We start from the raw sequence: 23,096 nt of genomic DNA, 5'->3' as shown, positions 1-23,096 counted from the left end.
TTTATTCAAAAGTTTTAGATTGATATTCAAACATGAAATTATTCTACACTTTTATTGAGCTGTCCTCTTTAGTCTGAGTAGAGACTTTCTACCGACTTTCAAAAATGATTTTTTTTTTCTCCCAGGAAATTAAGTACCACATGGACCTAAGTAGATTTCATTTTTCACGTAATATGATGACTTTGATATGTTTTCTTTTCCTGATAGTCAGATTTAAGAATATGATCTTGACCTACTGTGTGTGCGCCAATTTTCCTTAAGACCTATGTCTTTTCCAAGATATAAGTAATGTTTTAGTGGTCAGATATTGAGCCCAGGTAAGCACTCTAAGACTGAGTCACATCCTTGGCTTTTCTGAACATTTTGGGGCAGCTGGTCACTAAGTTACTTAGGCTGTCCTTGAACTCACACACAGAAGCGTGGGTATGACTTCAATGTGTCATCCTCAGTAGGAGTCTCTTAAGTCTGGCCTGGGTAGCAACTTTTTTTTATACTTACTAATGTGTTACTTTGTAATGCTTACTAATTAGTTACTTTGTATTTGTCTTCTAGCTGGTTCAGTTTGTGTCACTTCTTTCATTGTCCTTATTGGACAGTAGCTCTTTCTTGCAGGTAACACTACACAGAACAGACAGACTACAAGCTGTCCCTCAAAAACAAACAAATAAACAAACAAGCCCCTAATTTTCAACCCTAATACCCCCATGTGAGTTATTAAAGAGGTGAAAATTTAATCTGACTGTGGTGTTTAAAGGTGGACCATGGATGGACATGATGGTTGAGCCCAATGACAACTGAGTGCTGGGGCTTATAACATAGAGAGGGACCAGAGAGGAACGTAGGAACCTACAAGATTCCTGTCTCTCCATCTCTGGTACCTACACAGCTTTGGGATGCTGCTGGTGAGAAGCACATCACTAGATGTGGTCCCATGTCCTGGAAGCTTCAACACCAACAACCCAATGCAGCTCTTCCCTCTAAGCTTACCTGGCCCACACTAGCACCACTAAGTGACTAAGATCGGTGGGACACCATCATTTACCACCCCAATCACCTTCTCTATTAACCTTAATTTGACTCTGCTCCCTGCCCCACATCCTTGCCAGTTGCAGGATTCTATTATGCATATGAGGTGAGAGGCTTTCTTCTGGTCCTACTCTCGGTCTCTGGTGTCAAAAGGAGACATTCATAAGTGTGCTTGAAGGAACATGGGGAGTGGAACATATTGTCACTGTTAATATTATTGACAATTTACTTAGAACAGTAGTGCATGGTAAATATTGAATGGCTTTCTTAACCCGTGCATTAATGACTATCCCGTGGTACCTCATAAATGTTTTATCTATTTGCAATTTTGATTTCAGGTCTGTCCTTGCAGAGAGCAAGTCACGGTTTCCCAGGCATATATCTGTTTACCAGAGGCAATCACACTAGAGAATGTACTTTGGTAAAGTTTTAAGCTATCTCCCAAGTACAATGTTGAGCCCAAATTACTAACATAAAAGTATGCTCTTTGCGCAACATTTAAATACATTCCACGAAGCACCAGCTTAGTTCCATGTTCTCTTCATTCCCTAGTTTAAAAATAGAATTAATGCAGGGTTGAGTTATCCCCTGGCTGCCACATCTCTGTACTTCAAGATCTTTCTAAACACTTGGCCTGGGGTTACTGTGGTTTTGTGGGCCTGAGGTGATGACCCATGGGATTCAGCTCCCTTAGCCAAGCTAATGAAAACCCACCCAGCAATTGGACAGGTAGAAAAGCAATCAGAATAATGTCTGTGGTGTAGCCTTTGTGAAGGCCATTGGCCAACACTACCCCAAAGTCCCACAGAACCTTCCCAAAGTTGAAGAAGTCAGTTCTGGAATGACTCCTGATTCTATGTTTGTTTACTTTTTGTTTTGTGTTGCTTTTTATCTGACCGAAGACCAGTTATGATTCTTTTCCAGTTCATACAATAAATATCATATATGCTGTATTTAAAAACTTAAATTCCGTTTAGTACTAAATCAATAGAATACCATATGCTTCCTACTCAATTTACCAAAATTGCGCTGCTTTAACAATGCTCAGAGGGAAGACGATTAAGATGATTTTGGGTGTTTAATTTTCAAAAGCCAAATTAAAAATAGTTGATAAGCAGTTACTTCTAGTTTGTGGGCTAAATGAATTTTCTTCCAAATTTTAACTTACCTCACATCACCTAGCGTGTGTCTTTCATTGTCCAGAGAGAGGCTACAGCCTAGATTCAAAGAATAATTCCAACAGATGAACTTTGCTGTTGTGTAAATGCCCTCTGCTTTGTGCTCTGGTGAGCAAGCGCTGCCGTACCAAGCCTTTTGGCAGAGGTACAAGACCGAATCCACGGAAGCATGTGTGTATTTACACAAAAGAGGCTTCTAAGCTGCAAAACTCCCTCCTGTTTGGTTACACTAATTTCCCTTGAATGAAGTTTGTATGCCAGCCAAAACAATGGTAGTTACCCCATCCTCTGGAGTTCAATCCCCGAAGAATGAGGCAAATAATTGAGCTTTCTGGATACCCTAGCAATATGCTATTTTCTTAATTTCTTTTTCCATCATTTTAGTTCTTTGACTTTTTTTTTTTTTTAAAGAAGCCAGGAATATTACTGTGTGGGATTTTTGTTTGTTAATATGCTTCTCAGGACTGCCATCAGCTCCCCATCTCGTCTCATTTTCTGATCCGTTTAAATATGCTGTGGCGCCGAGGCTAAGCATCCCACAGCGGTATCAAAGTATTTCATGTGTACGAGGCAAATAGCAGTCTCTCAACAATATAATTAAAGGGATACAGGGAGAAATGAAAAACTGACATTGAATTTGAGATAGTTTGGGCTAAAGGCCAAAAGCCCAGTTTCTGCAGCAAATGCCTAAGACAACAAATGCCGTAATCTTGTCAGTAGATGGCTCTGTTCAACACAGAGAGCAGCCAGGGTAAGTTCACATGGCTGTAGGCTTACAGAGAAGCCAAAACACTGGGTACCTTACCTCGACTGTATCTGGTCCCAGCACACGCACTGTGGGTGGCTGTACTCTGGAAGGCCGACAGGGTCTTGTGGTCACTTCTACCCAAGCGCTGCTGTTTGTGCCCCCATCAAGAGTGCTCCCCAGAACCCGGTATTCATAGCGTGTCCAAGGGCAGAGGGCAGGATCATTATCAATAAACTTCATGGCTTGACTTCTTGCGAGGGTCACCAGGCTCCTAACTTCCTTTTTCCCTTTGACTCGTCTCTCGATTGTAACGTTCTCAACCAAGAGATCCAGGTGTGCCAAGGGTTGCCAAGTTACTATGATCGATGTTGGAGTGTATGGGAACAACTCTGGGCTTGGGATGCCTTCTGGATTTCCTGGGAGTGTCCACACAGTCTCAGACACTGGTGACTTAGAGCACCCTTGGGAGGTGCAGGCTTCTACCTGGAAGTGATAGGCCTTGTAAGGATGCAGAGGAACCACAGTATAGTTAGTGACACGTCCAGAGACTGTTACATAGAGACGGCCATGCAGGTAAATGTTATAATGGGTAATGGCCCCATTGCACTTTGCAGGCTGCCTCCAGATGACCGACAACATCCTAGCTTTCACATTTATAAGAATTGGAGCATCTATAGGTCCAGGCTCTAGAAAGAAGAACACAGCCAGAAAATCACGGATTTACAAACTTCCCACAGACTCTCCACAATAAAACTCAAATGAACGAGTACTCAGTAGAGACAAGAGACAAACAGGTAAAGGGTAAGAAGACAGGCATGACTGTCCTACTCAACATGGGTAGTGAAATCCTTGCTGAATATTTCTAAGGTTGTTCTTTATTTCCTAACAGAGAACCCATCAAAATTATTTCTTTTGATTAAAGCAATTGCTGAAAAATATCATAAAGATTATTTTCATTTTTGTGTTTGGTTTTTAAAATCAAGGTGTTAGAAGAGAAATGTACAAGCTGACAGTTTAACAAAAGTTCTGGCTTTGGCCACGGTTTGCTCCCTGGTACCAATTACATCCAACAATGCTGTTCTAACAGACCTGAGAGTTTACAACCCAGCGAAACCCTCCAGCATCTTCATTACCCATTCTATATGATGCTGCTTCTGTTTATCATGCTAATCCATGTTTTGCGATTTATCTACTCCCTGTTAATATTATCGGTGATTTTTTTTTTCTGCGCCCGTGACAGAGCTGAGGATGATCTAGCTCCTTCACCTACAGATAAATAAACAATGCACAGATCTGACCTTTAGGTTAACAGGTTTTGCGACTGCTCCACTCAGCCCTCTAACTGATTCAATTATCATAAAGGTTCGGGAGGCCCCATGAATACTGAAAAAGGCCCACCATATGCCTGCAGAGGTGGCGGGGGGCAGCAAGCTCTCTGCAGCCCTCCAGAGAAATTCCTTAATTGTAAATAATTTCACCATGCGACACAATCAAGTCACCTTGAATGCGAATCCCCTCAGCCCGAGCTGGCAAAGTGTTATTTAAGCTTTACTGGGCTGCGTTAAATTCTGCAATTTGAAGGGCTGTTAAGTTTTTCAATTGAAATTTCATTTAAAATGCAGGTGCTTTTTATTATATTGCGGCTTTACTGCTCTCTAGGTACAAGCAGGAACATGGCGCAATAACACAAATCTGGCTCAATCACTGATCAGTAACAGCTGTAATTCCAGAACATTTAGCATTCTTATAAACCATGGCCTGAGATCTATAAATTGCTACAACAGATCAAAAAAAAAAAAATACTATAGCCCTCTTTTCTGCCCACAGCAATTTTGACATTTATGAGATTTTTTTTTCTGTGAACATTAGATTTTATTGAAAATCTTTTAAAAAGATATAGTTGGATTTAGTAATTGTTTAAAACAGCATTGATTTGAGTGTGAATGTGTGATTCAGTGTCCCACCGAGGTCTATGTGTTAAAGCAGCCACGGACTTGTGAAGCCAGTGGCTGTGATAATAGCTAGTTAAAGGGTGTTTTCAAACAGAGTGGCCCACGTTTTAGTCACCAACTGGACTCATGGTACAATCGTAATTCGTCTTTTGAAGGGACCCGATATCAAACCACTTTTGACAATTTGGTCACAGGTCCTTTGTGGAGAGAGAAATCCTGGTGTCCTAGTGATGTTGGTACAGGAATTCCCCAGGCTGCTCTGTTGTTGCCTTCCATTTGAAAGCCATCTGAATGCATCGGTGACATTTCTTCTCACCTCTCCAATACACAGGTACCGAAGCAATTATCATACCAACATGGGGATAAGGCTCTTTCTTAGCCAGGCATGTCATGTACAGTTAGCTATTTCCCAGAGAAGAGTAAGTGAGACTCTTGCAAACTATGAATGTTGTTTTGCAATCTTAAAAAAAAAATTCCTCTGATATGGGAGCTTGTAAGATCGATGGTGGAGATTCAAGCCTTCAGTCTAACCCTATCTCACCCCCTCTCCCCAGTGAAGAATCAGATACCCTTAAAAATCAGAATGTTTCTGAGCAGGTTTTCATCAGGGTCTCACATAATTATTCCCTCCTCTGTGAGCTATCAAGCCATGAGCTTCTTCAGGGAAAAGTACCAACAAGGATGTAGTTTGTTCTCTGTGATGAGAATAAAGCCTTTTATTTCTCTGGAAGATGCTGATGTGCGATAGGTAAAACATCCATGATAATGAGCCCAACTCGCACTTCAAACTCCCACAGAACACAGCCCTTCCTTAAAGACCTCTTATCTTGGGAAGAGGGGACATTCAATTTCAATTTCATGATCCCCGCTCCCCAAAGCCTGCATACATTTTATTAGCGTCTCTCTTGGGGAGGCTGAGTGCAGTCCTGCTTCCACTGCAGAAGGGTCCTTTAAAGCAGCTTGGAGAGGAGCAGACTTGCCTTAATTAGCTCCTTTGGCTAGGGAAGTGTTAAAACCTGACTTCTGGCACTCTTTCAATTTCGTGCTTTAAAATGATAAGCAGGATCATCTAATTCTATATACAAATCAACTGTCCTGCTACTGCTCCGTTGAAAGGGTCACCACAATTATGTAAAACATGAGTAATAACTGTAATTGGGGTAGTTGGCTAATACAATAAAAAGCCGTGAACACGGGGAGAGTTACGCTCACCGCAGTAGCTATCACTTTCTAAAGTAAGAATTCATGGGTGAAGTGACATGAAAAAGATGGTTATAAAATTTTAATGGAATGATAAAAGGCAAAAGTCAGCCTCTCAGCTGAATTCGTAAAATCCTTATACATCACAATCAGCCCCTTAACTGTAAAATCAATGTGGAATATAACACGTTGTCAATGCCGCTGTCACTCGAGGGGAGATGAGGAAATCTGACAGGCTCACAGCTCAGCTACCCAGTGATGAAGATACAAGAGAGCAGCTCTCTCCGGTGGGCGGCGGGCATAATTGTTTAGAGAGCACCCCCCTGGAGCCAGGGACAGGAGCCTCCTCTCTGGTCAAATCACAGACTCCTGGTTCCGATGAGCTCGTCTTGGCATTAATAACTGAAAGCAGTCTTATTTTGGCAAGTTACATGATCTTAGTGGGAAACTGCTTGGCTCACTGGCCAGGTTCTGCCCCAGCCTAACAGAAAGTCATGACCTTGTTAAGAAAAGGGCATGGGTCTTTTCACAATAATCTCGGGGGTGTGTGATGGAGGGGTGTGTGTGCATAGGTCCCACACTATCAATGGCTCCCGACTTGAGGGTGCACATAGTCTTCAGTGGTTTGGGATGAGAAGTCTTTTACACTTGTTTGCTATGGAGTTAGCAACGATGGCCTCAGTTTTCCTGTTACATTCTCAAATGCCCTCAAGCTAATATTTTAGCATTATCATAGAGAGAACCACACTGAGTTTAAAAACTCTTTCCAGTAAAATTAACTCCTAAGTGAATAACCTATAAATTTGCCAGTGAATTAAAAACCATGGGGGTCGTATACAGATGGCCCTTAGACAAATATACATCACACACCAGTTGTTAAGATAGCCACAATATTCACCAGCAATGTGTTAGCTAGAATGGCAGCCTCTGTCTCCTCTTTAATCATGAATTCTTTCATCAATTTATTATTTATACCCAACAAGTTCCCCAAAGAATTTTTGACAGCTATAATGAAAGAGCCAAATGCAGGAAGACCAATAGAATAAAGAGAAAGGAAGACTCATGTTGCAATAATGTAGATGGTATCATGTCTGTACCCCTAAAACAAATATGCAAAACTCGAGCTACAGACTTGCACATGGTCCACTCTCAGCTTTCTGACAAGTGACTGGGGTGGGGAACTCCAGCAGGAGGTTCCTCAAGCCAATGAAGGAGCAGCAGCCTTCTAGCTACCGCTGGGAGTAGAAAGGGCTGTGTTGTAGAGTCTGCAGGGAAGAAAGAGACTCCCAAGAACCTTCCAGTCCTCATACTCCCGAGACTAGGATGCATGCATGGAGGTCAGGAGGGATGGCTGGCTATCTAGACCAGGGGCACAGGATGAGGTGAACAGCAGCGAGTGCTTCCATGGACAATCTTGGATTGCAGAGAAAATGTGCTTTGCTGACATGAGAAGGGCCCATGGTGTAGATATCTGTAAGAAAGGCAGCTATCCATGTAGACTCGGCTGTACCTGGGTTAACACAGGTGTAACTGCCAGCTCTGCTCACAGGGCTCTTTCCTGACACTCCTGCCTACCCCCGACGTACACTGGCTGCTCTTCTAGACCATGCCCATCTTTTATAGCCTCTTATTTAATCAACCTTGGAAAGGTACTATTTTGGGGAGAATGATGATTAGAATGAGTGAGATAGTGTTACTATAAGAGTCTACATAGAGTTTTAGTATTCTAGAATGTTCCAGATAGTGTGTGTAACCATCTATTTAAAATGATTACACAAACACCCACCTTTGTTTATGGTTAGCGGTTCTCAGGTGCTTGAACTCTCTAAGAAGATTGGAGAAAGTTTAACCCTGGCTGTTTAAGCCCTATATGTGGTAGTTACCAAATTATCATCTTACAATGTCCACTGAGAACTTCCAAACATGAATAGTCTGGTTTTTTTAGAACAAAAATACTTATTAAAATATTTTGAGAACATTTCAAATATAGTATAATTTAAATGCCAGAATAAACATAAGGTTACTGCCAGGTGTCTGATATAGAATAGGCTCTCAGTAAAGATGAACCCATAGCAATAGGGCAAGTGTGATAAAAATTACTTATTCATTTATTAAACTAAGAAAGGCTGGACAGGGGTGGATTTCTTGTTACTTCTATATGTGGTTTTTATCTGAAGGTTGTAAGGAATATTGAAATTGGAGATCAAGTTTGCAAGAGCAGAGCTGCTTTATGTGCTCAAAGGGGATTTAAGAGCTCAGGGTGGGAGACTGAGGCCAGATGAATGCAATTTTCCATTCATCCTTTAAAAAGTTTTTGTTGCTCACATAGCTAGAACAGACTCATCCAATGTTAAGATTATAAAAGAAGAATTAAGAAATAACAATAAAATACTTGCCCTTACTAATTTTGGAAATGCAAGAATTTGGGGTGGTGATCTATGCAGTGGTTGGGGCGGGGGGAAGGCTTATAGGGACAAACATGCAGAGACTTTCATTCTTGGTATTGAGAATTATGGGACTTCGGTGGCTGCAGAGATGGCTCAGCAGGTAAGAGCTCTTGCTGTTCTAGAAGAGGACTCGAGTTGGATTGCCAGCACCCACATGGAAGCTCACATCACCCTGTAATGCCGGCTCCAGGTTTCCAGGTGATCCAGTACCCTGTCTGGCCTCCACGGGCACCAGCATGCATGTGTGGTGCACAGACATACACAAAGCTAAGGCCCACACATATAAGGAGAAAATGGGTCATTTGTCCTTGGCTCCTTTTTGTCTGTAGAAGAGATATTCATGTACACACTTGAAAGTGTAAAACGGGGCAGCATCTTAATATTCAGAGCATTTGGGGAAGATATCTGGAAACAAAACGATCATGTGGTGCATCTCAAATTTCTTCATTAATGGGATATAATATAAGCACTGTTGCTAAAATGTCTTCCCAGGGGGAAGTCCAAGCAATGTCTAACCATTCTCCTAAGGTCCCAACAACAAGCAAAGGCATAGTTCTGCCAAAACTTACTCTAGGGAGCAAGGAAATGATTGAGCTTCCTTCCAAAGCAGAGGTGAGGGGTTACTTGCAGGGATATACATGTTCCTTCTCCAACAGGCTGGACCTGGAAAGCCTTTACCCAACAGGGCCAAGGACTTCCCATAGCTGCAGGGATGGAGTCTCTGTTCCTTAGTTTCCCACAGCCTACATACTCTAGTCCCTTCCCTAGACCACAAGTAATAAAGGTATAGTTGCTCAGACCAGGCTGGGAGTGGCTGTATACTCACCTGAGAGTCATGTGACCTGCCCCCCCCCCCGAAAGGACTTAATAGTCTACAAGCCTAGCTTGGGTCCCACCTTTGAAATGGGGCACAGCTGAAATGCCCAAGGTGGTAGTTACTCGGCTCTGGCACAATCATTTACAAGCAGGCTCAACACCAATTTAAAAGATTTCTTCTTTCCTCTGCATAGATTTGTTTTAAGGATGCTGGTTAAGGCTTTACATTCTAAAGTACACTAATCATATAAGGGTATGTTTGCTGTGTAATATTAATTATTAAATGCAAGCACCCTCAAGGACACACATTTACATCGTATATAGTCTGAGAAGTCTTATTCTAGATGATCGTCATCAGCTCGCTGAATACCCACGGTGCTGAAGTCTCACCTCCCTTCCCTCTCATGTGACTCAGGTTTAGCTTGCAAGGCTAAAAATAAGGAAAGGGTTTTCTGTTTCGCTTTCTCTTTCCACAGAGGCGCCTTACCCACTTTTTAAAAGTACAAGGTTTGGTTTGGAGCCTCTGTGGTTAAAATATTCTCTATCATGGCAAGGTCAATGTCAAAGGCCTATCTCTGGCCATAGAAAACACTATGCCCTTCCCCCCTTTAACTCTTGGTTGCCCCCCTCATCCCATGGACACCCTGAAAGCCCTCCTCACTGCTCAGGTGTTGGGGGGCACTTTCCTTCTCTCCTGGACCAGTTGCCACGAAGCATGTTTGAAATGCTATTTAAGGAACCCATGTTCACTATCCATACTTATTCTCATTGTTTCTGTCATGTAGGGTTTCCCAGAGACTTTTTGGAAAGAGTGACCTTAACCTCATAGGTGTCTCAGCTGTATGGACTGTATTCTGTTTTACTCTTGCTAATCAGCAGTAGCCTCCAGGGAAGAATGGCATGTTATTCACCTTCCTTATATCCATATCATCACTCATCACGGTCTGTCTGTGTCTCTGTCTCTCTCTGTGTGTGCACAAGGAAGCACACATCCATGTGCACATAGATTTGTGCATTTGGATGGTTAAACTTTCATGTATTTTCATCAGTGCAGGAGCCCCTTGGGAGTGACACCATTCCCTCACTAGGTGGCCTTGGGCTATATAAAAAGTTAGCTGATGTGGGGGTTTGAGTAAAAATAGATCATATATTTGAATGCTTACCAGAGACTGGCACTGTTTGGAAGGATTAGTAAGAACCGGAAGTGTAGCCTTGTTGGAGTGGATGTAGCCCTGTTGGACGAAGTGATGTTACTGGGGGAGGGACATGACAGGCCCAGTCTTTCTCTCTCTCTCTCTCTCTCTCTCTCTCTCTCTCTCTCTCCTGCCTGCAGATCAAGATGTCAGCTCTGACTACTGCTCCAGCTTCTTGTGTGTTGCTATTGTTTTTATTGTGGTTGTTATTTGTTTTTGTTTTTAAATAAGAGTTGCCTTGGTCATGGTGCATCTCCACGGCAACTGAACACTGGCCAAGACAGAACTTGGTACCTGGGACTAGGATACTGCTGTGACAGGCCTGAACATGCTCTCTGTTGGAGGACTGTGGAAGACATTGGAACTTTGGACTAGAAAAGCAGGTGGACCTTCATGGGCCATCTTAGTTGGAACACTGAAGGACGAGCTGAGAATGATGTGGACGCCAGGGCTCCAGCTCAAGAAGTTTTAGAGTAGAAGATTAGGAAGAGGCCTAGAGACCATCATGACACTTGGGCAAAAAATGTGTCTGCTTTCTGTCATTGTCCTAAAAATCTGCCTGAGGCTAAGTAGAAAGAGATTTTGGTTTAATGACATTAAAAGAGAGTTTAAGATAGCCTAGTATTGACTGTGTCATGTGGTCATTCCTGATCACTCTTATTCAGATCTATAAGGAAAAGGAGCAATATTGACAAAGAAAAATACAAAATGCTTAGTTTGACAAGAGAAGGAAAACCAGGAAGTGTAGTGGAGCTAAGTCCAGCACTTGAGATGTAAAGTTTCAAGAAAAGCTTGACGCTAAATGGAATAAAAAGAGTGCTGACCTCACGATAAGATCCCATCCAGATAAACATCCAACTTGTGAAGAGGAATTAAAAAAAAGCATAAGCCCTGAAGGAAATTATCAAAAGAGACAGCTGATACAAATGTAAAAATGTAATTGAACAAGGAGGCCACATTCCAGCCCCATCAAACAGCAGAACGTGGTAGCTTTGGTCACGTGGTTCTAGCTTTAGAGTCACAAGAAGGGAGTTCTGGCCTCTCTCTGAGACTGAAGACAGCCACTTGGGGTGGTCAGGTGTCAGGAGTGTACCTGCATGGAGGCCCAGAGGCCATTGTGTGAAACTGAAGATAAAGCCTGCAGCATTGATGACCTCAAGACAGTAGAGATGCCAGGGTCAAGGGACACCTGTGAAGAAAAGTACTGACAGAAAGAAGAAGTGCTGGCAGAGTGTAGAGCCAGCCCAAGAGACAGAAGTGTGGTGTAGTCAACAAAGCTGAAAGCAGTTGGCGATCTGAAGAGCCCTGTGATGTCAGACATGGAGATGCAGAGTGTGGAGTTTGCCCAGCTGGGTTTCACTCTTGCTTTGGCCAGTGTTCCCTCACAGTGCTCCCGTCCCTATGTTTCAGAATGGTGATGTACATCCGCTGTCACTGTATGTTGTAAGTTCGTGGTCTCCTCCTTGGTTTCGATTTTACAGGGGTTATAGTTACAGCTACACTGTGGTCACAGTCCTTGTCCCTAACTTCACTCAATGATGGACTGTGACCTAAAGTGTGAGACAAATAAGCCCTTTCCTCCCCTAAACTGCTCTGGTCTTGATGTTTGTCAGGGCAATGGAAGGAAACACAAACATACAGTTCATACAATGGCAAAGGTACAAAAGATCCTAGATTTGATCACCAAAGTATGCTAACGTCCCCTAAATATCATAATGCATATTAGGCAATGTATCTATTTACCACACTGAAGGCAAACTTGATCTGCAGCAAGATAATGAACAAATATGGAAGAATATCTGTATGAACCCTCAGAATAAACTGCTCAAATCCCCAAATGTTATTTAAAAGTGACACTTGGATTTAGGTTTAAAAATGGAAGTGTCTGTTGGGGGAGTCTGGAGAGATGGCTCCACAGTTAAGGGTACATTCATACTCTGCTTTCAGAGGACATCAATCCAGTTCCCAGCAACCATATTGGGTGGTTCATTGGGAACGATCCCGTGACTCAAGTTCCACAAGGAATCCTGTGCTTTGTGGGCATCTGTACTCATTTGCAAATATTTACATATCTACATATATATGCATTGATAAAAATAAACTCTTAAAGTATGTAAGTATGAATTGTTAAATATCAGTCTTGGAGAAATAGTCACATTCTTTTGAGTGTCTGATCATGAAGTCATTTGTTAGGGGTTGGTTTTGAGGTCAGCAATGGTCTTTAGGAAGCAATTTCAATGTCATTAGTTGATCTCATTGCTTGTGTGTGGATGTAATTTTGACAAACTGTCCCTCTCCCCCTGAAACCCACCTAAATATTTCAATTTCAGTCTAAATATAAGAAAATATTTCAGTCTCCTTACCAGGAAAATTTTTATTAAAAATAGATTATGATTCTTCCTGGTCTAGCATTTTTCTTTTAAAGCAAAGTGGGTGGACTTATGTTTGACACGCGGCTGGATTTTAGTGGGAGAAGCCCATCTATCATCATATTTAAGTGGAAGCTCACAGAACCCTGCCCCCAACCACAACATTTACACTCATGTACTACACACAAATGGCTGTCGATGCACGAGCGCTCAGAGGCACCACTGTACATGGCTTAGAAAATGATGCCATTTTGGGTTGGCTCGATAGCATATTTAACAGGCACAAGGACCTGAGTTTTCTCCTCAGATCCCATGTTAACAAAGGATATGGTGTCATGTGCCTACTAGTCCCAGTTCCAGGGAGTCACAATCAGCTACAGGCTCCCTGGCCACAGCCCTAGCCTACCTGGCAAGTTCTAGGCTAAGGAGAGACTGCCAGAAGAGTGCACAGCAGCTCCTGAAGAATGACATTGAGTTAGCCTCTGGCCTCCACATGTGTGCAATACACACACACATTCACTCACATATACTCATACACTTACACACACACACACACATACACAAACACATTCGTATACTCAAAACACACACTAATACACACATACTCACTCACATATACATATACTCACACATGCATATACATATACTCACATATGCACACTCATATATACTCTCTCATAATACTCACTTGTACACACTCACATACACTCACACATGTACTCAAACATGCATACTCATACATACTTTCACACATACACTTGTACACACACCCCACACTCATATACTCACACACGCACACACTCACACTCTCATACATGCACACTCATACTCTCACACACACTCACATACACATGCACACTCACATATACTCTCATCCGAACTCACTTATACGCACTCTCACACAGTAACACATACACAGCTCACAATACTCACTCACACACACATACTCACACTTGCACAAACTCTCACACACACTCACATACACACTTACACATGCACACACTCACAGTCTCACACACACACTCACACAAAGACACACAACTAAAATGACTAGAAAATACATTCAGCTGCTAGTTGTGGTGATTTTTCCTATTGTGCTAAGCTTACTCATCTGAGTGTAACATAATCACTGCATAGTTTTGCAAGCTGTGGGCATGTCAGCTGCTTGGACTACCACTAGTACATTAAAAAAAAAAAACCTCATATGATGTTTATATTTATCTGGCTGCAAATGCTTGAATACAATGATGACCAAGTTGCAACAAAAGTTTGCTTGCAACAAAAATCTTTTATTGCGATATTTGACAGGATTTAAAATATTCATAGGACGGGTGCATTGCTTGTATTTGGCATCTGCACCCTCAAGTTTTAAAACTGCATGGGATTGTATATTGGTGGCACACTGATGTTAAGTGACAAATTACTTGAGAAAAAAAAAATCATTAAAACGCTTCCCAGCTTTTGTACAGGAGAACTTCTGTCACAGCCTAGAGCTGGCTTCTGAGGTAAAAGAACATTCCTACCTATGTCTCTGGTTTCAGCCTTGCTACAGCCAGAAGATGCTAATCATATTTAACCAGAGGTTCAGAGAGCCATGCTCCTCAAAACTATAGTTGTTACACTCATTCACAGCACGCAATCCTGAACATACAACAGATGTGGGGGCCCTGTAAGATCATAGAATCTGGACACATAGGTATTCCTAGTTAACAATACCCATATTTTTATCTATTAAGTAAAAACCTTCCTCTTTCCTCTTTCCAAATGAAACACCTGCCCCTGGATCTGACACAGTTTGGTAAGGAAGCCCACTTCTTGTGACTCACTCTCTGTCTCTCTGTCTCTCTGTCTCTCTGTCTGTCTCTGTCTCTCTGTCTCTGTCTCTGTCTCTCTCTGTCTCTCTCTCTCTGATTTCACTGTCTAGCCACAGTTTTGGTGGATATCACTGCCTCAAAATACCACATGAAAAATACTGCCACGTGTGACCAAGCCATACAACAGGTAGTTTTGTCTCTGTGACTGAAGCAAAGAGGCTCCTGTTGATGGCAGGGAACCCAACTATGAACAGCAGATGACGTCTCTGTCTCTGCTTCATCTTGTGAGACAAGATGGGGAACTTCTCCACTGATAACAACTTCAGCAAAGAAGAGGTGCCTGGGTTGAAGTGTGATTCTGGCATGGATCTGTCAACACAGGCAGTTTTATAAGCCATGTTTTGTAGCCTTGACAGAAAAACTGCTCGTGCCCCCATGCCAATCACTCAGCCTTCGTCAACTCAATTGCACATCCTTTGAGAGATGTTATCCATCTCTACTGACTTCCAGAATATATAGTGCACTGTCACCAGGGCCCAGGGGTCAGCGTACACTGGGAACTTGTCTTGCAGGGCCTGTGGCTACCTTCCAGCTCTTGGCTGATATGTGTGACTTGGAGTATGTGCAGAGTGGGGAAAAGACCATTTCACTGATCTCCTGGCAAGTGTGACTCCACAGGCATGAAGGCTAGTGTCTTGAGTAGATACTTGTTAAGTAATCAAATGTCACTTGTACTTAAGGGAACGGGAGTGCAAGCTTTCACACCACACATTAAGTCTCTGCATAAAAACCCTAACCATATTCGGTTTAGAGGAATGGCAATACAATAAGAGGTGATTGGAGCCCAATTTGATTAACAAAGGGTGTTGTACTAATGGGCAGTGTGCAGTGACGGCATGGTGTGGCCACCATTTAGTAAACACTGTGACCAGATTGCTGCCAAGGAGACACCAAAAAAAAAAAATAAAAAATTAAAATAAATCCTTTTTTCCCTTCTCCTCACATGGCACTCAATTGAGCCATCACCTCTGCAGTGGGTTGAATAGTTATTTTTAGTTAATCTTTATTGAGGGCCATCAAGCATGGTATTTTTAATATGAGATTAAACATCTATCTTCATCTTTTAAATGTCTCTTCAGAAAAAAAAAAATCTATTTTGAATGTGAGCTTTCCAGTCCATAAATCTGAACGGCATGGCGACCCTGGCGTCTGAGTCCCCAGGGTGCGTGCCATGTTCTACCTAAAGGTCGAACATCAATGATTCCTGAATTTTGGGTACATTTCTTCTCTCTGCTGATGATATTTGGAGTAGCACTCTGGGACAAAAAAAAAAATTGATACACCCTTGCATCAAATTGTCTAACTCGATTCCAGGAGTAATCAAGAATTGGAAGGCACAGAGACAGTGTTTATATTGTTCATAGTGGCATTTTAAAATAAATAAAGTAGATGTAGAAGATGAAAAATTGCTTTTATTCAGACACATTTTATGTCTTATCATTAAGTACTTAAAGTAACTCTGGCTATTGCAAAAATTAAATGAACTACTTAATACAGAATGTGTATCATTTTAGATATTGTTATACCTTTGTGTTGTTGCTGGCATTACTGAAGGCCACTCCTGCTCTTGTTGGCTATAAAACCAGAAAGGCAGATGTGCACTGTACAACCTCTCCTTAAGAGCCTGTGACTAAAAGGCTTGACAAGATTAACCCCCAAACCTCACTGTTAAAAATATCATCTTTCTTCACTGAGTAGTTTATTTTCAGCTTTTTCAAAACAAAAATAAAAAGAATACCTGTCTTAATATGTTGGCTTTTATAGACGTAGCTCATTTAAAATCAGATATTATATCTATGTGTTTATTTCTTAAATGTGACTAATTATAATTTCATTTTCAATGTAAAAACATTTAAAAGCCCTAAGGGATTCTTTGTTTCTGACTACGGCAGAATCTAGCCTCTGCTGTCCATGATTCCCCAGGCTCTCTCTACCTATCCTGGATGCTGTATTTAGTACATATGTCAAAGTAAGATGGTGCCTGCTTCCAGTGATGACTGCTCAGCCTCTTAATGCAGCCCCACATATCATCACTGCCTGCCCTCCAGGAAGTCTCCAAAGCATGTCACACTTGGCCAATGTGCACAAGACCTCAACCTTTCCGTCTTCCTCCTGGATCCTGAAGAGCACAGTACTGCCATGCCATGGTTGACTGTGATGTTTCTTTCTTTCTGTCTCTGGGTTCAACCCTCCATCCTTCTGGGTTCACAATGTCCCCTTCTATGGAGACTGTCTACCACTCTCCTCTCTTAACCTGGTAGAGATACTGCCATTCAACAACAGGGAACCTGGAGGGGCTTATTTCCTTGTTTTGAGAACCGTAAGGCAGTTAGGGATCCCTACTGTAGCTAGTGTTTGCCTTTGTTTGCTTGGCCTACTTACTGTCCTCTGTAGTCATGAGTGGAGTCCAAGCACTGTATGCAGTGCCAAAGCCATTGGTGGCAACCAACCGAAACTCATACACTGTGAACGGCTGGAGACCAGTCACTTCGTAGCTTAACGATGCAGAAGGAACGGGGAATAATCTACATGGGGAAGAAATGACCATTAGGAAGGTTTAGACATCAAATAATGAAAACAAAGAAACAAAAATCAGTCAAATTATACTGCAAAAAATGTTCAGGCATTCCAATATAGATTTAAGTAGTATTATTTTAGTTCATCACATTATATCTACTGTAGAATAAACAGCCATTGTGAGAGACTTTGTTCTCTTATGTTATTGAGAACATAAATTCTGGTTGCAAGGACAGTGGCTGCTCTGAGGACATTAGGGACAGTCGCACAGGTTCTTCACAGTTCAGTCCAGTTTAAAGTTCCAGTTCTATTCCAGTGTGTGACGCTTATATCAGTGAAAAGCTTAAGAATGTGAGGAAATTTTGCTTTCTTTGCCATAAAAACAAACACTAGGTTTTTGTTTTGCAAAGCTAATTTCTACCCACTAAAATGTTTGTTCATGTTTTACTTCCTTTGAACCTTTAAAAGACACCTGATTTGGTTGCAAAGATTAACCGACCCGCTCGCTCTTCATTTTTACGAGAACTTTTTTTTTTTTTAAATGCAGACACCGTATAAGGCAGTCCATCAGAAGAGACACAAGTCGAATGCTCACTCTAGACGGCCGTGGGTGGAGGGACCAGGCCTCATCTGGAGCTGGTATCTGGGAGAGCCCGGAGCGTTGTTGCGAGCTGGTGTAGACCAGACAACCTGAAGACTGGTTGGAGCAGCAGCTGCAAGCCTGGGAGACAGCAGGCCATCTGGAGCTGTCGGGAAACACGGATGAATTAGAGCAGAGAAAACTGTGGGGACATATGCTGGGTGGAGTGGAAATGTTCCGCACGCTGGAAAACTGTTCCTTAGGATCAACAGCGACGTTAAACACGGTCCATTTAATTTAACATTTTCGTTCCTGAAGCGCTGTACTTCCACCCTGTTCATCTCCGCAATGACGTCAGCGCTTCAGATGTAAAAGCCGGAGCTTCTAGACCAAAGGATCCGGAGCCGGCCCCCACCTGTACTCTGTTTATCTAATTGAAAGCACAGAGGGACTGTAGTGAAGCAAACATCCAGCACCTTTAATTTAGCCCGTTTTCAAGCAGACTGAGTGCTGATGCCATCCGGGTCTTATTCCTCTGGGTGACACCACCTGTGGTCCCTTTACTGCACCACTAACTAGACACGGTGGGCTGGGTTCCTTCCCTTCGGAAGGATAAGGAGTTTGCTGATGTGATACCTCCCTGTCATGATTTCACATTCTGACCTTTAGTCTTTCCAAGAAAATACCCAAACTAAACTTGTTCCTTGTGTCTCCTACAGTCTGAAAGCCTTTTCACACGGCTCCGTACTCACTCGAACACGCCTCCATATCACCGATCGCAAGAACCCACTGGAAACTTTCCATGAGCACAGCAGGAATGAGTAAAAATAAAGCCTTTTCTATAAAAATGTTTTGACAGGATTATTACAATTATTTAATTTCCTCAACAGTTACAATCTGCATGAATCAATCACGCCGTTTGCTGTAATACTTGTCAGAAACTCAAAAGCAGGTTAAACAGAGCTCTAGACTACAGGAAGATCATCGAATGACTCTGAGCCTATGTTTGCTTATCTTTAATTCAGGGATACTTTCCCCTGATGTGCACAAAAATCAAACTGTATATCAACAGAGTACCTTACTCTGGATTCTAGGAATTATCATCATCATCGTCATCGTCGTCGTCATCATCATCACATTTGAGTTAAACTTTCCTTATAGTATAGCTTAATTACTGCTATAATATTATTTACTAATTCATGTTATTTAATGCTATTTACTAACATTGTAGCAATATATTGTTATTAATATAATGAAAACAAAGTATTGAGGTCCACTTTCAACACACACACACACACACACACACACACACATGCATATGCTGGTAAAGAATGTGGGTTTTATGTGCTTTGCAGTGCGGGAGACCCTGCCTGTGAACATGAGGCTAATGAATGGGCAACGATGAGGAGGGAAGAATTAGATTACATGTTTCATCAATCTTCCGTAAGGGCTTTGAGTTCATCAATAATTCATTTACTTGTTCAATACACATTTATGGAGGCTCTGCTCTGTGTTAAGCAGTGTTCTTCCCATGGAGGGGAGAGCAACACTGAGGGAAACAGGTATCACCCTGTGGAGCTTATGTGTAAGTGAGGGGATTAGGCAATAAAAAGATGCAGGAACAGATACTAGATGATGGGAAGCCCGGAGAAGCGAACCCTAAACAAACAGCCTACAAAGCACGAGGCCAATGGGGAGGCTTAGTGGGGAGAGAAGCTTGCTCAAGTCCAAGAGCCACATGGGAAGGAAAAAAAATCCACTGCTGTGAGCTGTCCTCTGACCTCCAAGTAGGTGGGCCTCCTGCCACCCAGTGAATAAATCAACATAAACAAAACAACAGCCTGAGACAGAATGAACATGGCGTACAGTAGAGACTGTGACTTTATTGGATGTTTTAGGTCGGTAGGAAGCTCACAGGAAGGGCAGGGAATTTTAATCAGGAGTTATTTGAGCAGAGACTTTGGGGCACGTGAGAGATGGCCCTGAGGATGTCTGTGAAGAGCAAGGTAGCCAGAGAGTAGAAGGAAGCCAGAGAGCAGGGGAAGCTCTGAGGGCGCTGACAGAGCCGCTCTGCTCTGCGTGGTTGGCACAGCGGGCAGAGGAAGACAAGGACTCCTCCTGAGTGGAATTCAAAGTCTCAGGCAGGGCCTAGGATCTCCCGTCAAATGGGCAATGTGTTTGGTAGAATGGAGCAGTATGATTACAAGCTTAAAGGTCCCACTGTGCGGGGCTGAGAATGGGGGCGTGAGTAGAGATAGACTTGGCAGCGGCTTTTGCTTCTGCAGTAATGACAGCGGCAGCGAGATATATTGTCACCTGGTTGGGAGCGTGTTGTCAGTAGAAAGTAAGGAAGTCAAGGCAGTGTTACTATTTTCAGCCTGGCTAACTGAATGGTAACCTCATTCCGGAGCTGATAGGCACTGAGGTGGGGCACAGGTAATGGGGGAGGGGTGATACACCGATCTGTGCCTCACCCTCGTAATCCATCCTTTGTGTGCTGCGTGGATCTTTTAGTAGAGAGATGGAGGGAGACATTTCAGACGTCTGGGTGTCTGGAACCTGTGTCCAGGAATCTACCTGTAATTTGGGTTTAGGGAGTAGGGAAAAAAACGAACAGAAGGTGCCAAGATGCTAGGTGCCAAGGAAGGAAAGGTCACCAAAGGAGAAGAGAAGGGCTGGTCACCAGTGCCAAGTGTGCTGAGAGTTAGGGACTGGCTCTCAGCCCACTTGGTACATATTCTTTAGTCAGTTTTTAACAAGTGCACACATACAAAATGCTACACAACAGGCGGGAATTAAAATTTAAGATACACATCGGCTGTATCATAAAATCATAACCTTTATTCATTATTTTATCTAATTCTTCTAGATTGAGGGATGTGCCATTTACTGAATTCTGAAGGAATATTTGTTTGAAGTCATCAGCCTGGGCGGGGTGGGGGGGGGAGATCAGTTTTAAGGTGCGGACTAAAATTCCTCGGTGCGTGAGAGCTGTAGTCCTGAGAGGCTTAGAGAGAAGTCCCCCGAAGAGTCCTCCGTAATCTTCAAGTGCCGTGTAGTCTCTCCTGACCAACCAGGCAACAGCACTCTCATCAGTTTTCTCACACTTCAATTATACAGGATGGCAACACGTTTGCCAAGAAACGGCCATCTTCCGTGATTTCTGCACGACTCTCCCTCCCGAAAGCCTTCTTTCTCTCTGCTTAGCCCCTTTTATCCTGGGCCCATTTCCTCAGAGGCTCTTTCACATGAAAGCAATAACTAGGAGTCAGTCATAACTCCAAGCCTGGTTCCCAACACGAGTGCCCTGTATCTATCTGCTTGATATATTGTCCCCAGGATGCCATGTTGTTCAAAAAGCCTCTCTCAAGTTTCATATGACCCTCGTGGGGCAAGCATGCTACAGACAGCCTCCTGAATCAACACATCCTGCCCAGTAAATACTAATTCTACATGGCAATCGGATAAAACAGCTACCCCCAGCTATAAATCCACAGGAAGGGGAGTTTTTAATAAAATTTCAAATTCAGCTTTCTTTCGGAGGCAAAAAAAAAAAAAAAAAGAGAGAAAACAGCGGGTCATAAATAAATCACGAACTGAACGAGTCGAGATGGTGTAATTTGGAATACATGATTTTATTAAACTTTAAAAATAATAGACTTTTGGACCCATCCTTAAGAAAAAACAAAAACAAAAACCCAGCAACCCATTCAGACAAGACAGGTCACACATGCCCTCAAACCTTGCTCCCTACACATTTATAGAACCTGTGGGCTGCACCTACACAGCAAATGGAGGAGTTGTTGTTCTTCATATAGGTGACTGCTAAGTCTGTCAGCACCAAAAGGAGAAAAAGAATTCTCCATATTTCCCTTATACATCAGTTTTTATCAGACCCATCTCCCTCCCTCTCCCCCCTCTCTCCCTCTCCTTCCCTCTCCCTCTCCTTCTCCCTCTCTCTCTCTCTCTCTCTCTCTCTCTGCTTTAAAAGAGTGTATTCAAATACTTCACTAAGGTGCCAAAGAAACCTATGTAAATTTGCCCTAAATTAAGATAACTCATACTTGAGTCATCACACATGGAGGAGTCAAGCTGGGGTTCACCTGGAAACTTTCTTCCCCCTGCCCAGCCTTCACAAGGCTGGAAGGCACTATGTGGACTCTCAGAAGAGAGAAGTAATCACCAATATGCCCACAGTAAAGCCTGCCTTGCCAAGACATGCCCACTGGTGCCAAAGTGGGAGAAATGTAATGGGAGTCACCAGGGCAGCCAAGCACTTTCTGGTTGGATGGAAGGCCTCCTCAAGTTAAAACACACCTGACCAAGGATCTGTGGCCCGAGGAGCCACAGCCCTAGTGGATCCCCTGCTACTATTACTCTGCTAAGTGGCCAGCATTTTAAACTGACTCCCTCCCAGTGAACTACTGTTATACCCACAGTTTACTGCATCTCTCAACTTAAATCACAGAAATGTAAAAACCTGTGTAATCTCAAGTAAGATAAAATCCCAGCATGGAGAGGGGAGGTGGGCATGAAGTCTCACCCCTAGTGAAGTTAACTATTGGTAACTGGTAACTGCTGAGGTAGGGGGAGTCCGTTTTCTTTCAGGCATGATCACTGGTAAGTTGGCCACCACCCAGTGGGGGACCACACACTCATTGGCCACAACACACTCAAGGGGCCATCAGCTGCAGCAACTTTACTTGATGGGCTTACGGATGTGATATTCAACACTATTCCGCATTCAGGTCTTTCTTGCTGGGGGAGAAGGCAGAACATGTGCAAAGGAGGACTCAGCCATCAACCTTCTTCTGTGTGGTGAGTAGGACAGCAGTTGCCAACGTTACCACAAAGGATGCAGTCAGTACAATGATGGACGAGCGCACTGGAGGGCGCGCAGAAGTTCTGAGTGTCCAGGCCACTCTGTCCCTTGCCATGCCATCCAAAGGGCTGTGGATTATTTAGGCACTGCCATGGGTACTTTGCCATGGGTGGCTCGTCTGGGGGTTAATCAGGGTCTCCACCTCATTCCGGATCAGGCTTCACTGCAGCTTCCTGTGCTCACTGGACTCGGGTCCTGGTTTTCATGCTGGTTCTGCCAAGGTTCTGACCCTATCCTTAACTTCTCAGAGTGTAGAGTAGAGGGATTTTTTAAAATGATGTAAATTTCCCTGTTAACATAAAACCATGGCCCTT

At 42.9% G+C, this 23,096-nt stretch overlaps 1 protein-coding gene across 1 annotated transcript in view; it reads right to left on the bottom strand.

Moving 5' to 3' along the window:
- Positions 1-23,096, bottom strand: part of Ush2a (usherin) — a 680,823-nt gene that overhangs the window by 227,467 nt on the left and 430,260 nt on the right. The window contains exons 38-40 of the mRNA XM_085835345.1: positions 17,916-18,066; positions 17,186-17,328; positions 3,010-3,638 (exon numbers count right to left, since the gene is read on the bottom strand). Coding sequence (XP_085691471.1) covers positions 3,010-3,638; positions 17,186-17,328; positions 17,916-18,066 — 923 coding nt within the window. The remainder of the gene's footprint in view (positions 1-3,009; positions 3,639-17,185; positions 17,329-17,915; positions 18,067-23,096) is intronic.

This window comes from Mus caroli, unplaced genomic scaffold (assembly GCF_978045245.1).
Source record: "Mus caroli unplaced genomic scaffold, Mus_caroli_1 scaffold_1, whole genome shotgun sequence".
In the NCBI taxonomy this organism is placed as follows: Eukaryota; Metazoa; Chordata; class Mammalia; order Rodentia; family Muridae; genus Mus; species Mus caroli.
This window is presented reverse-complemented; position numbering and strand designations above follow the sequence as displayed.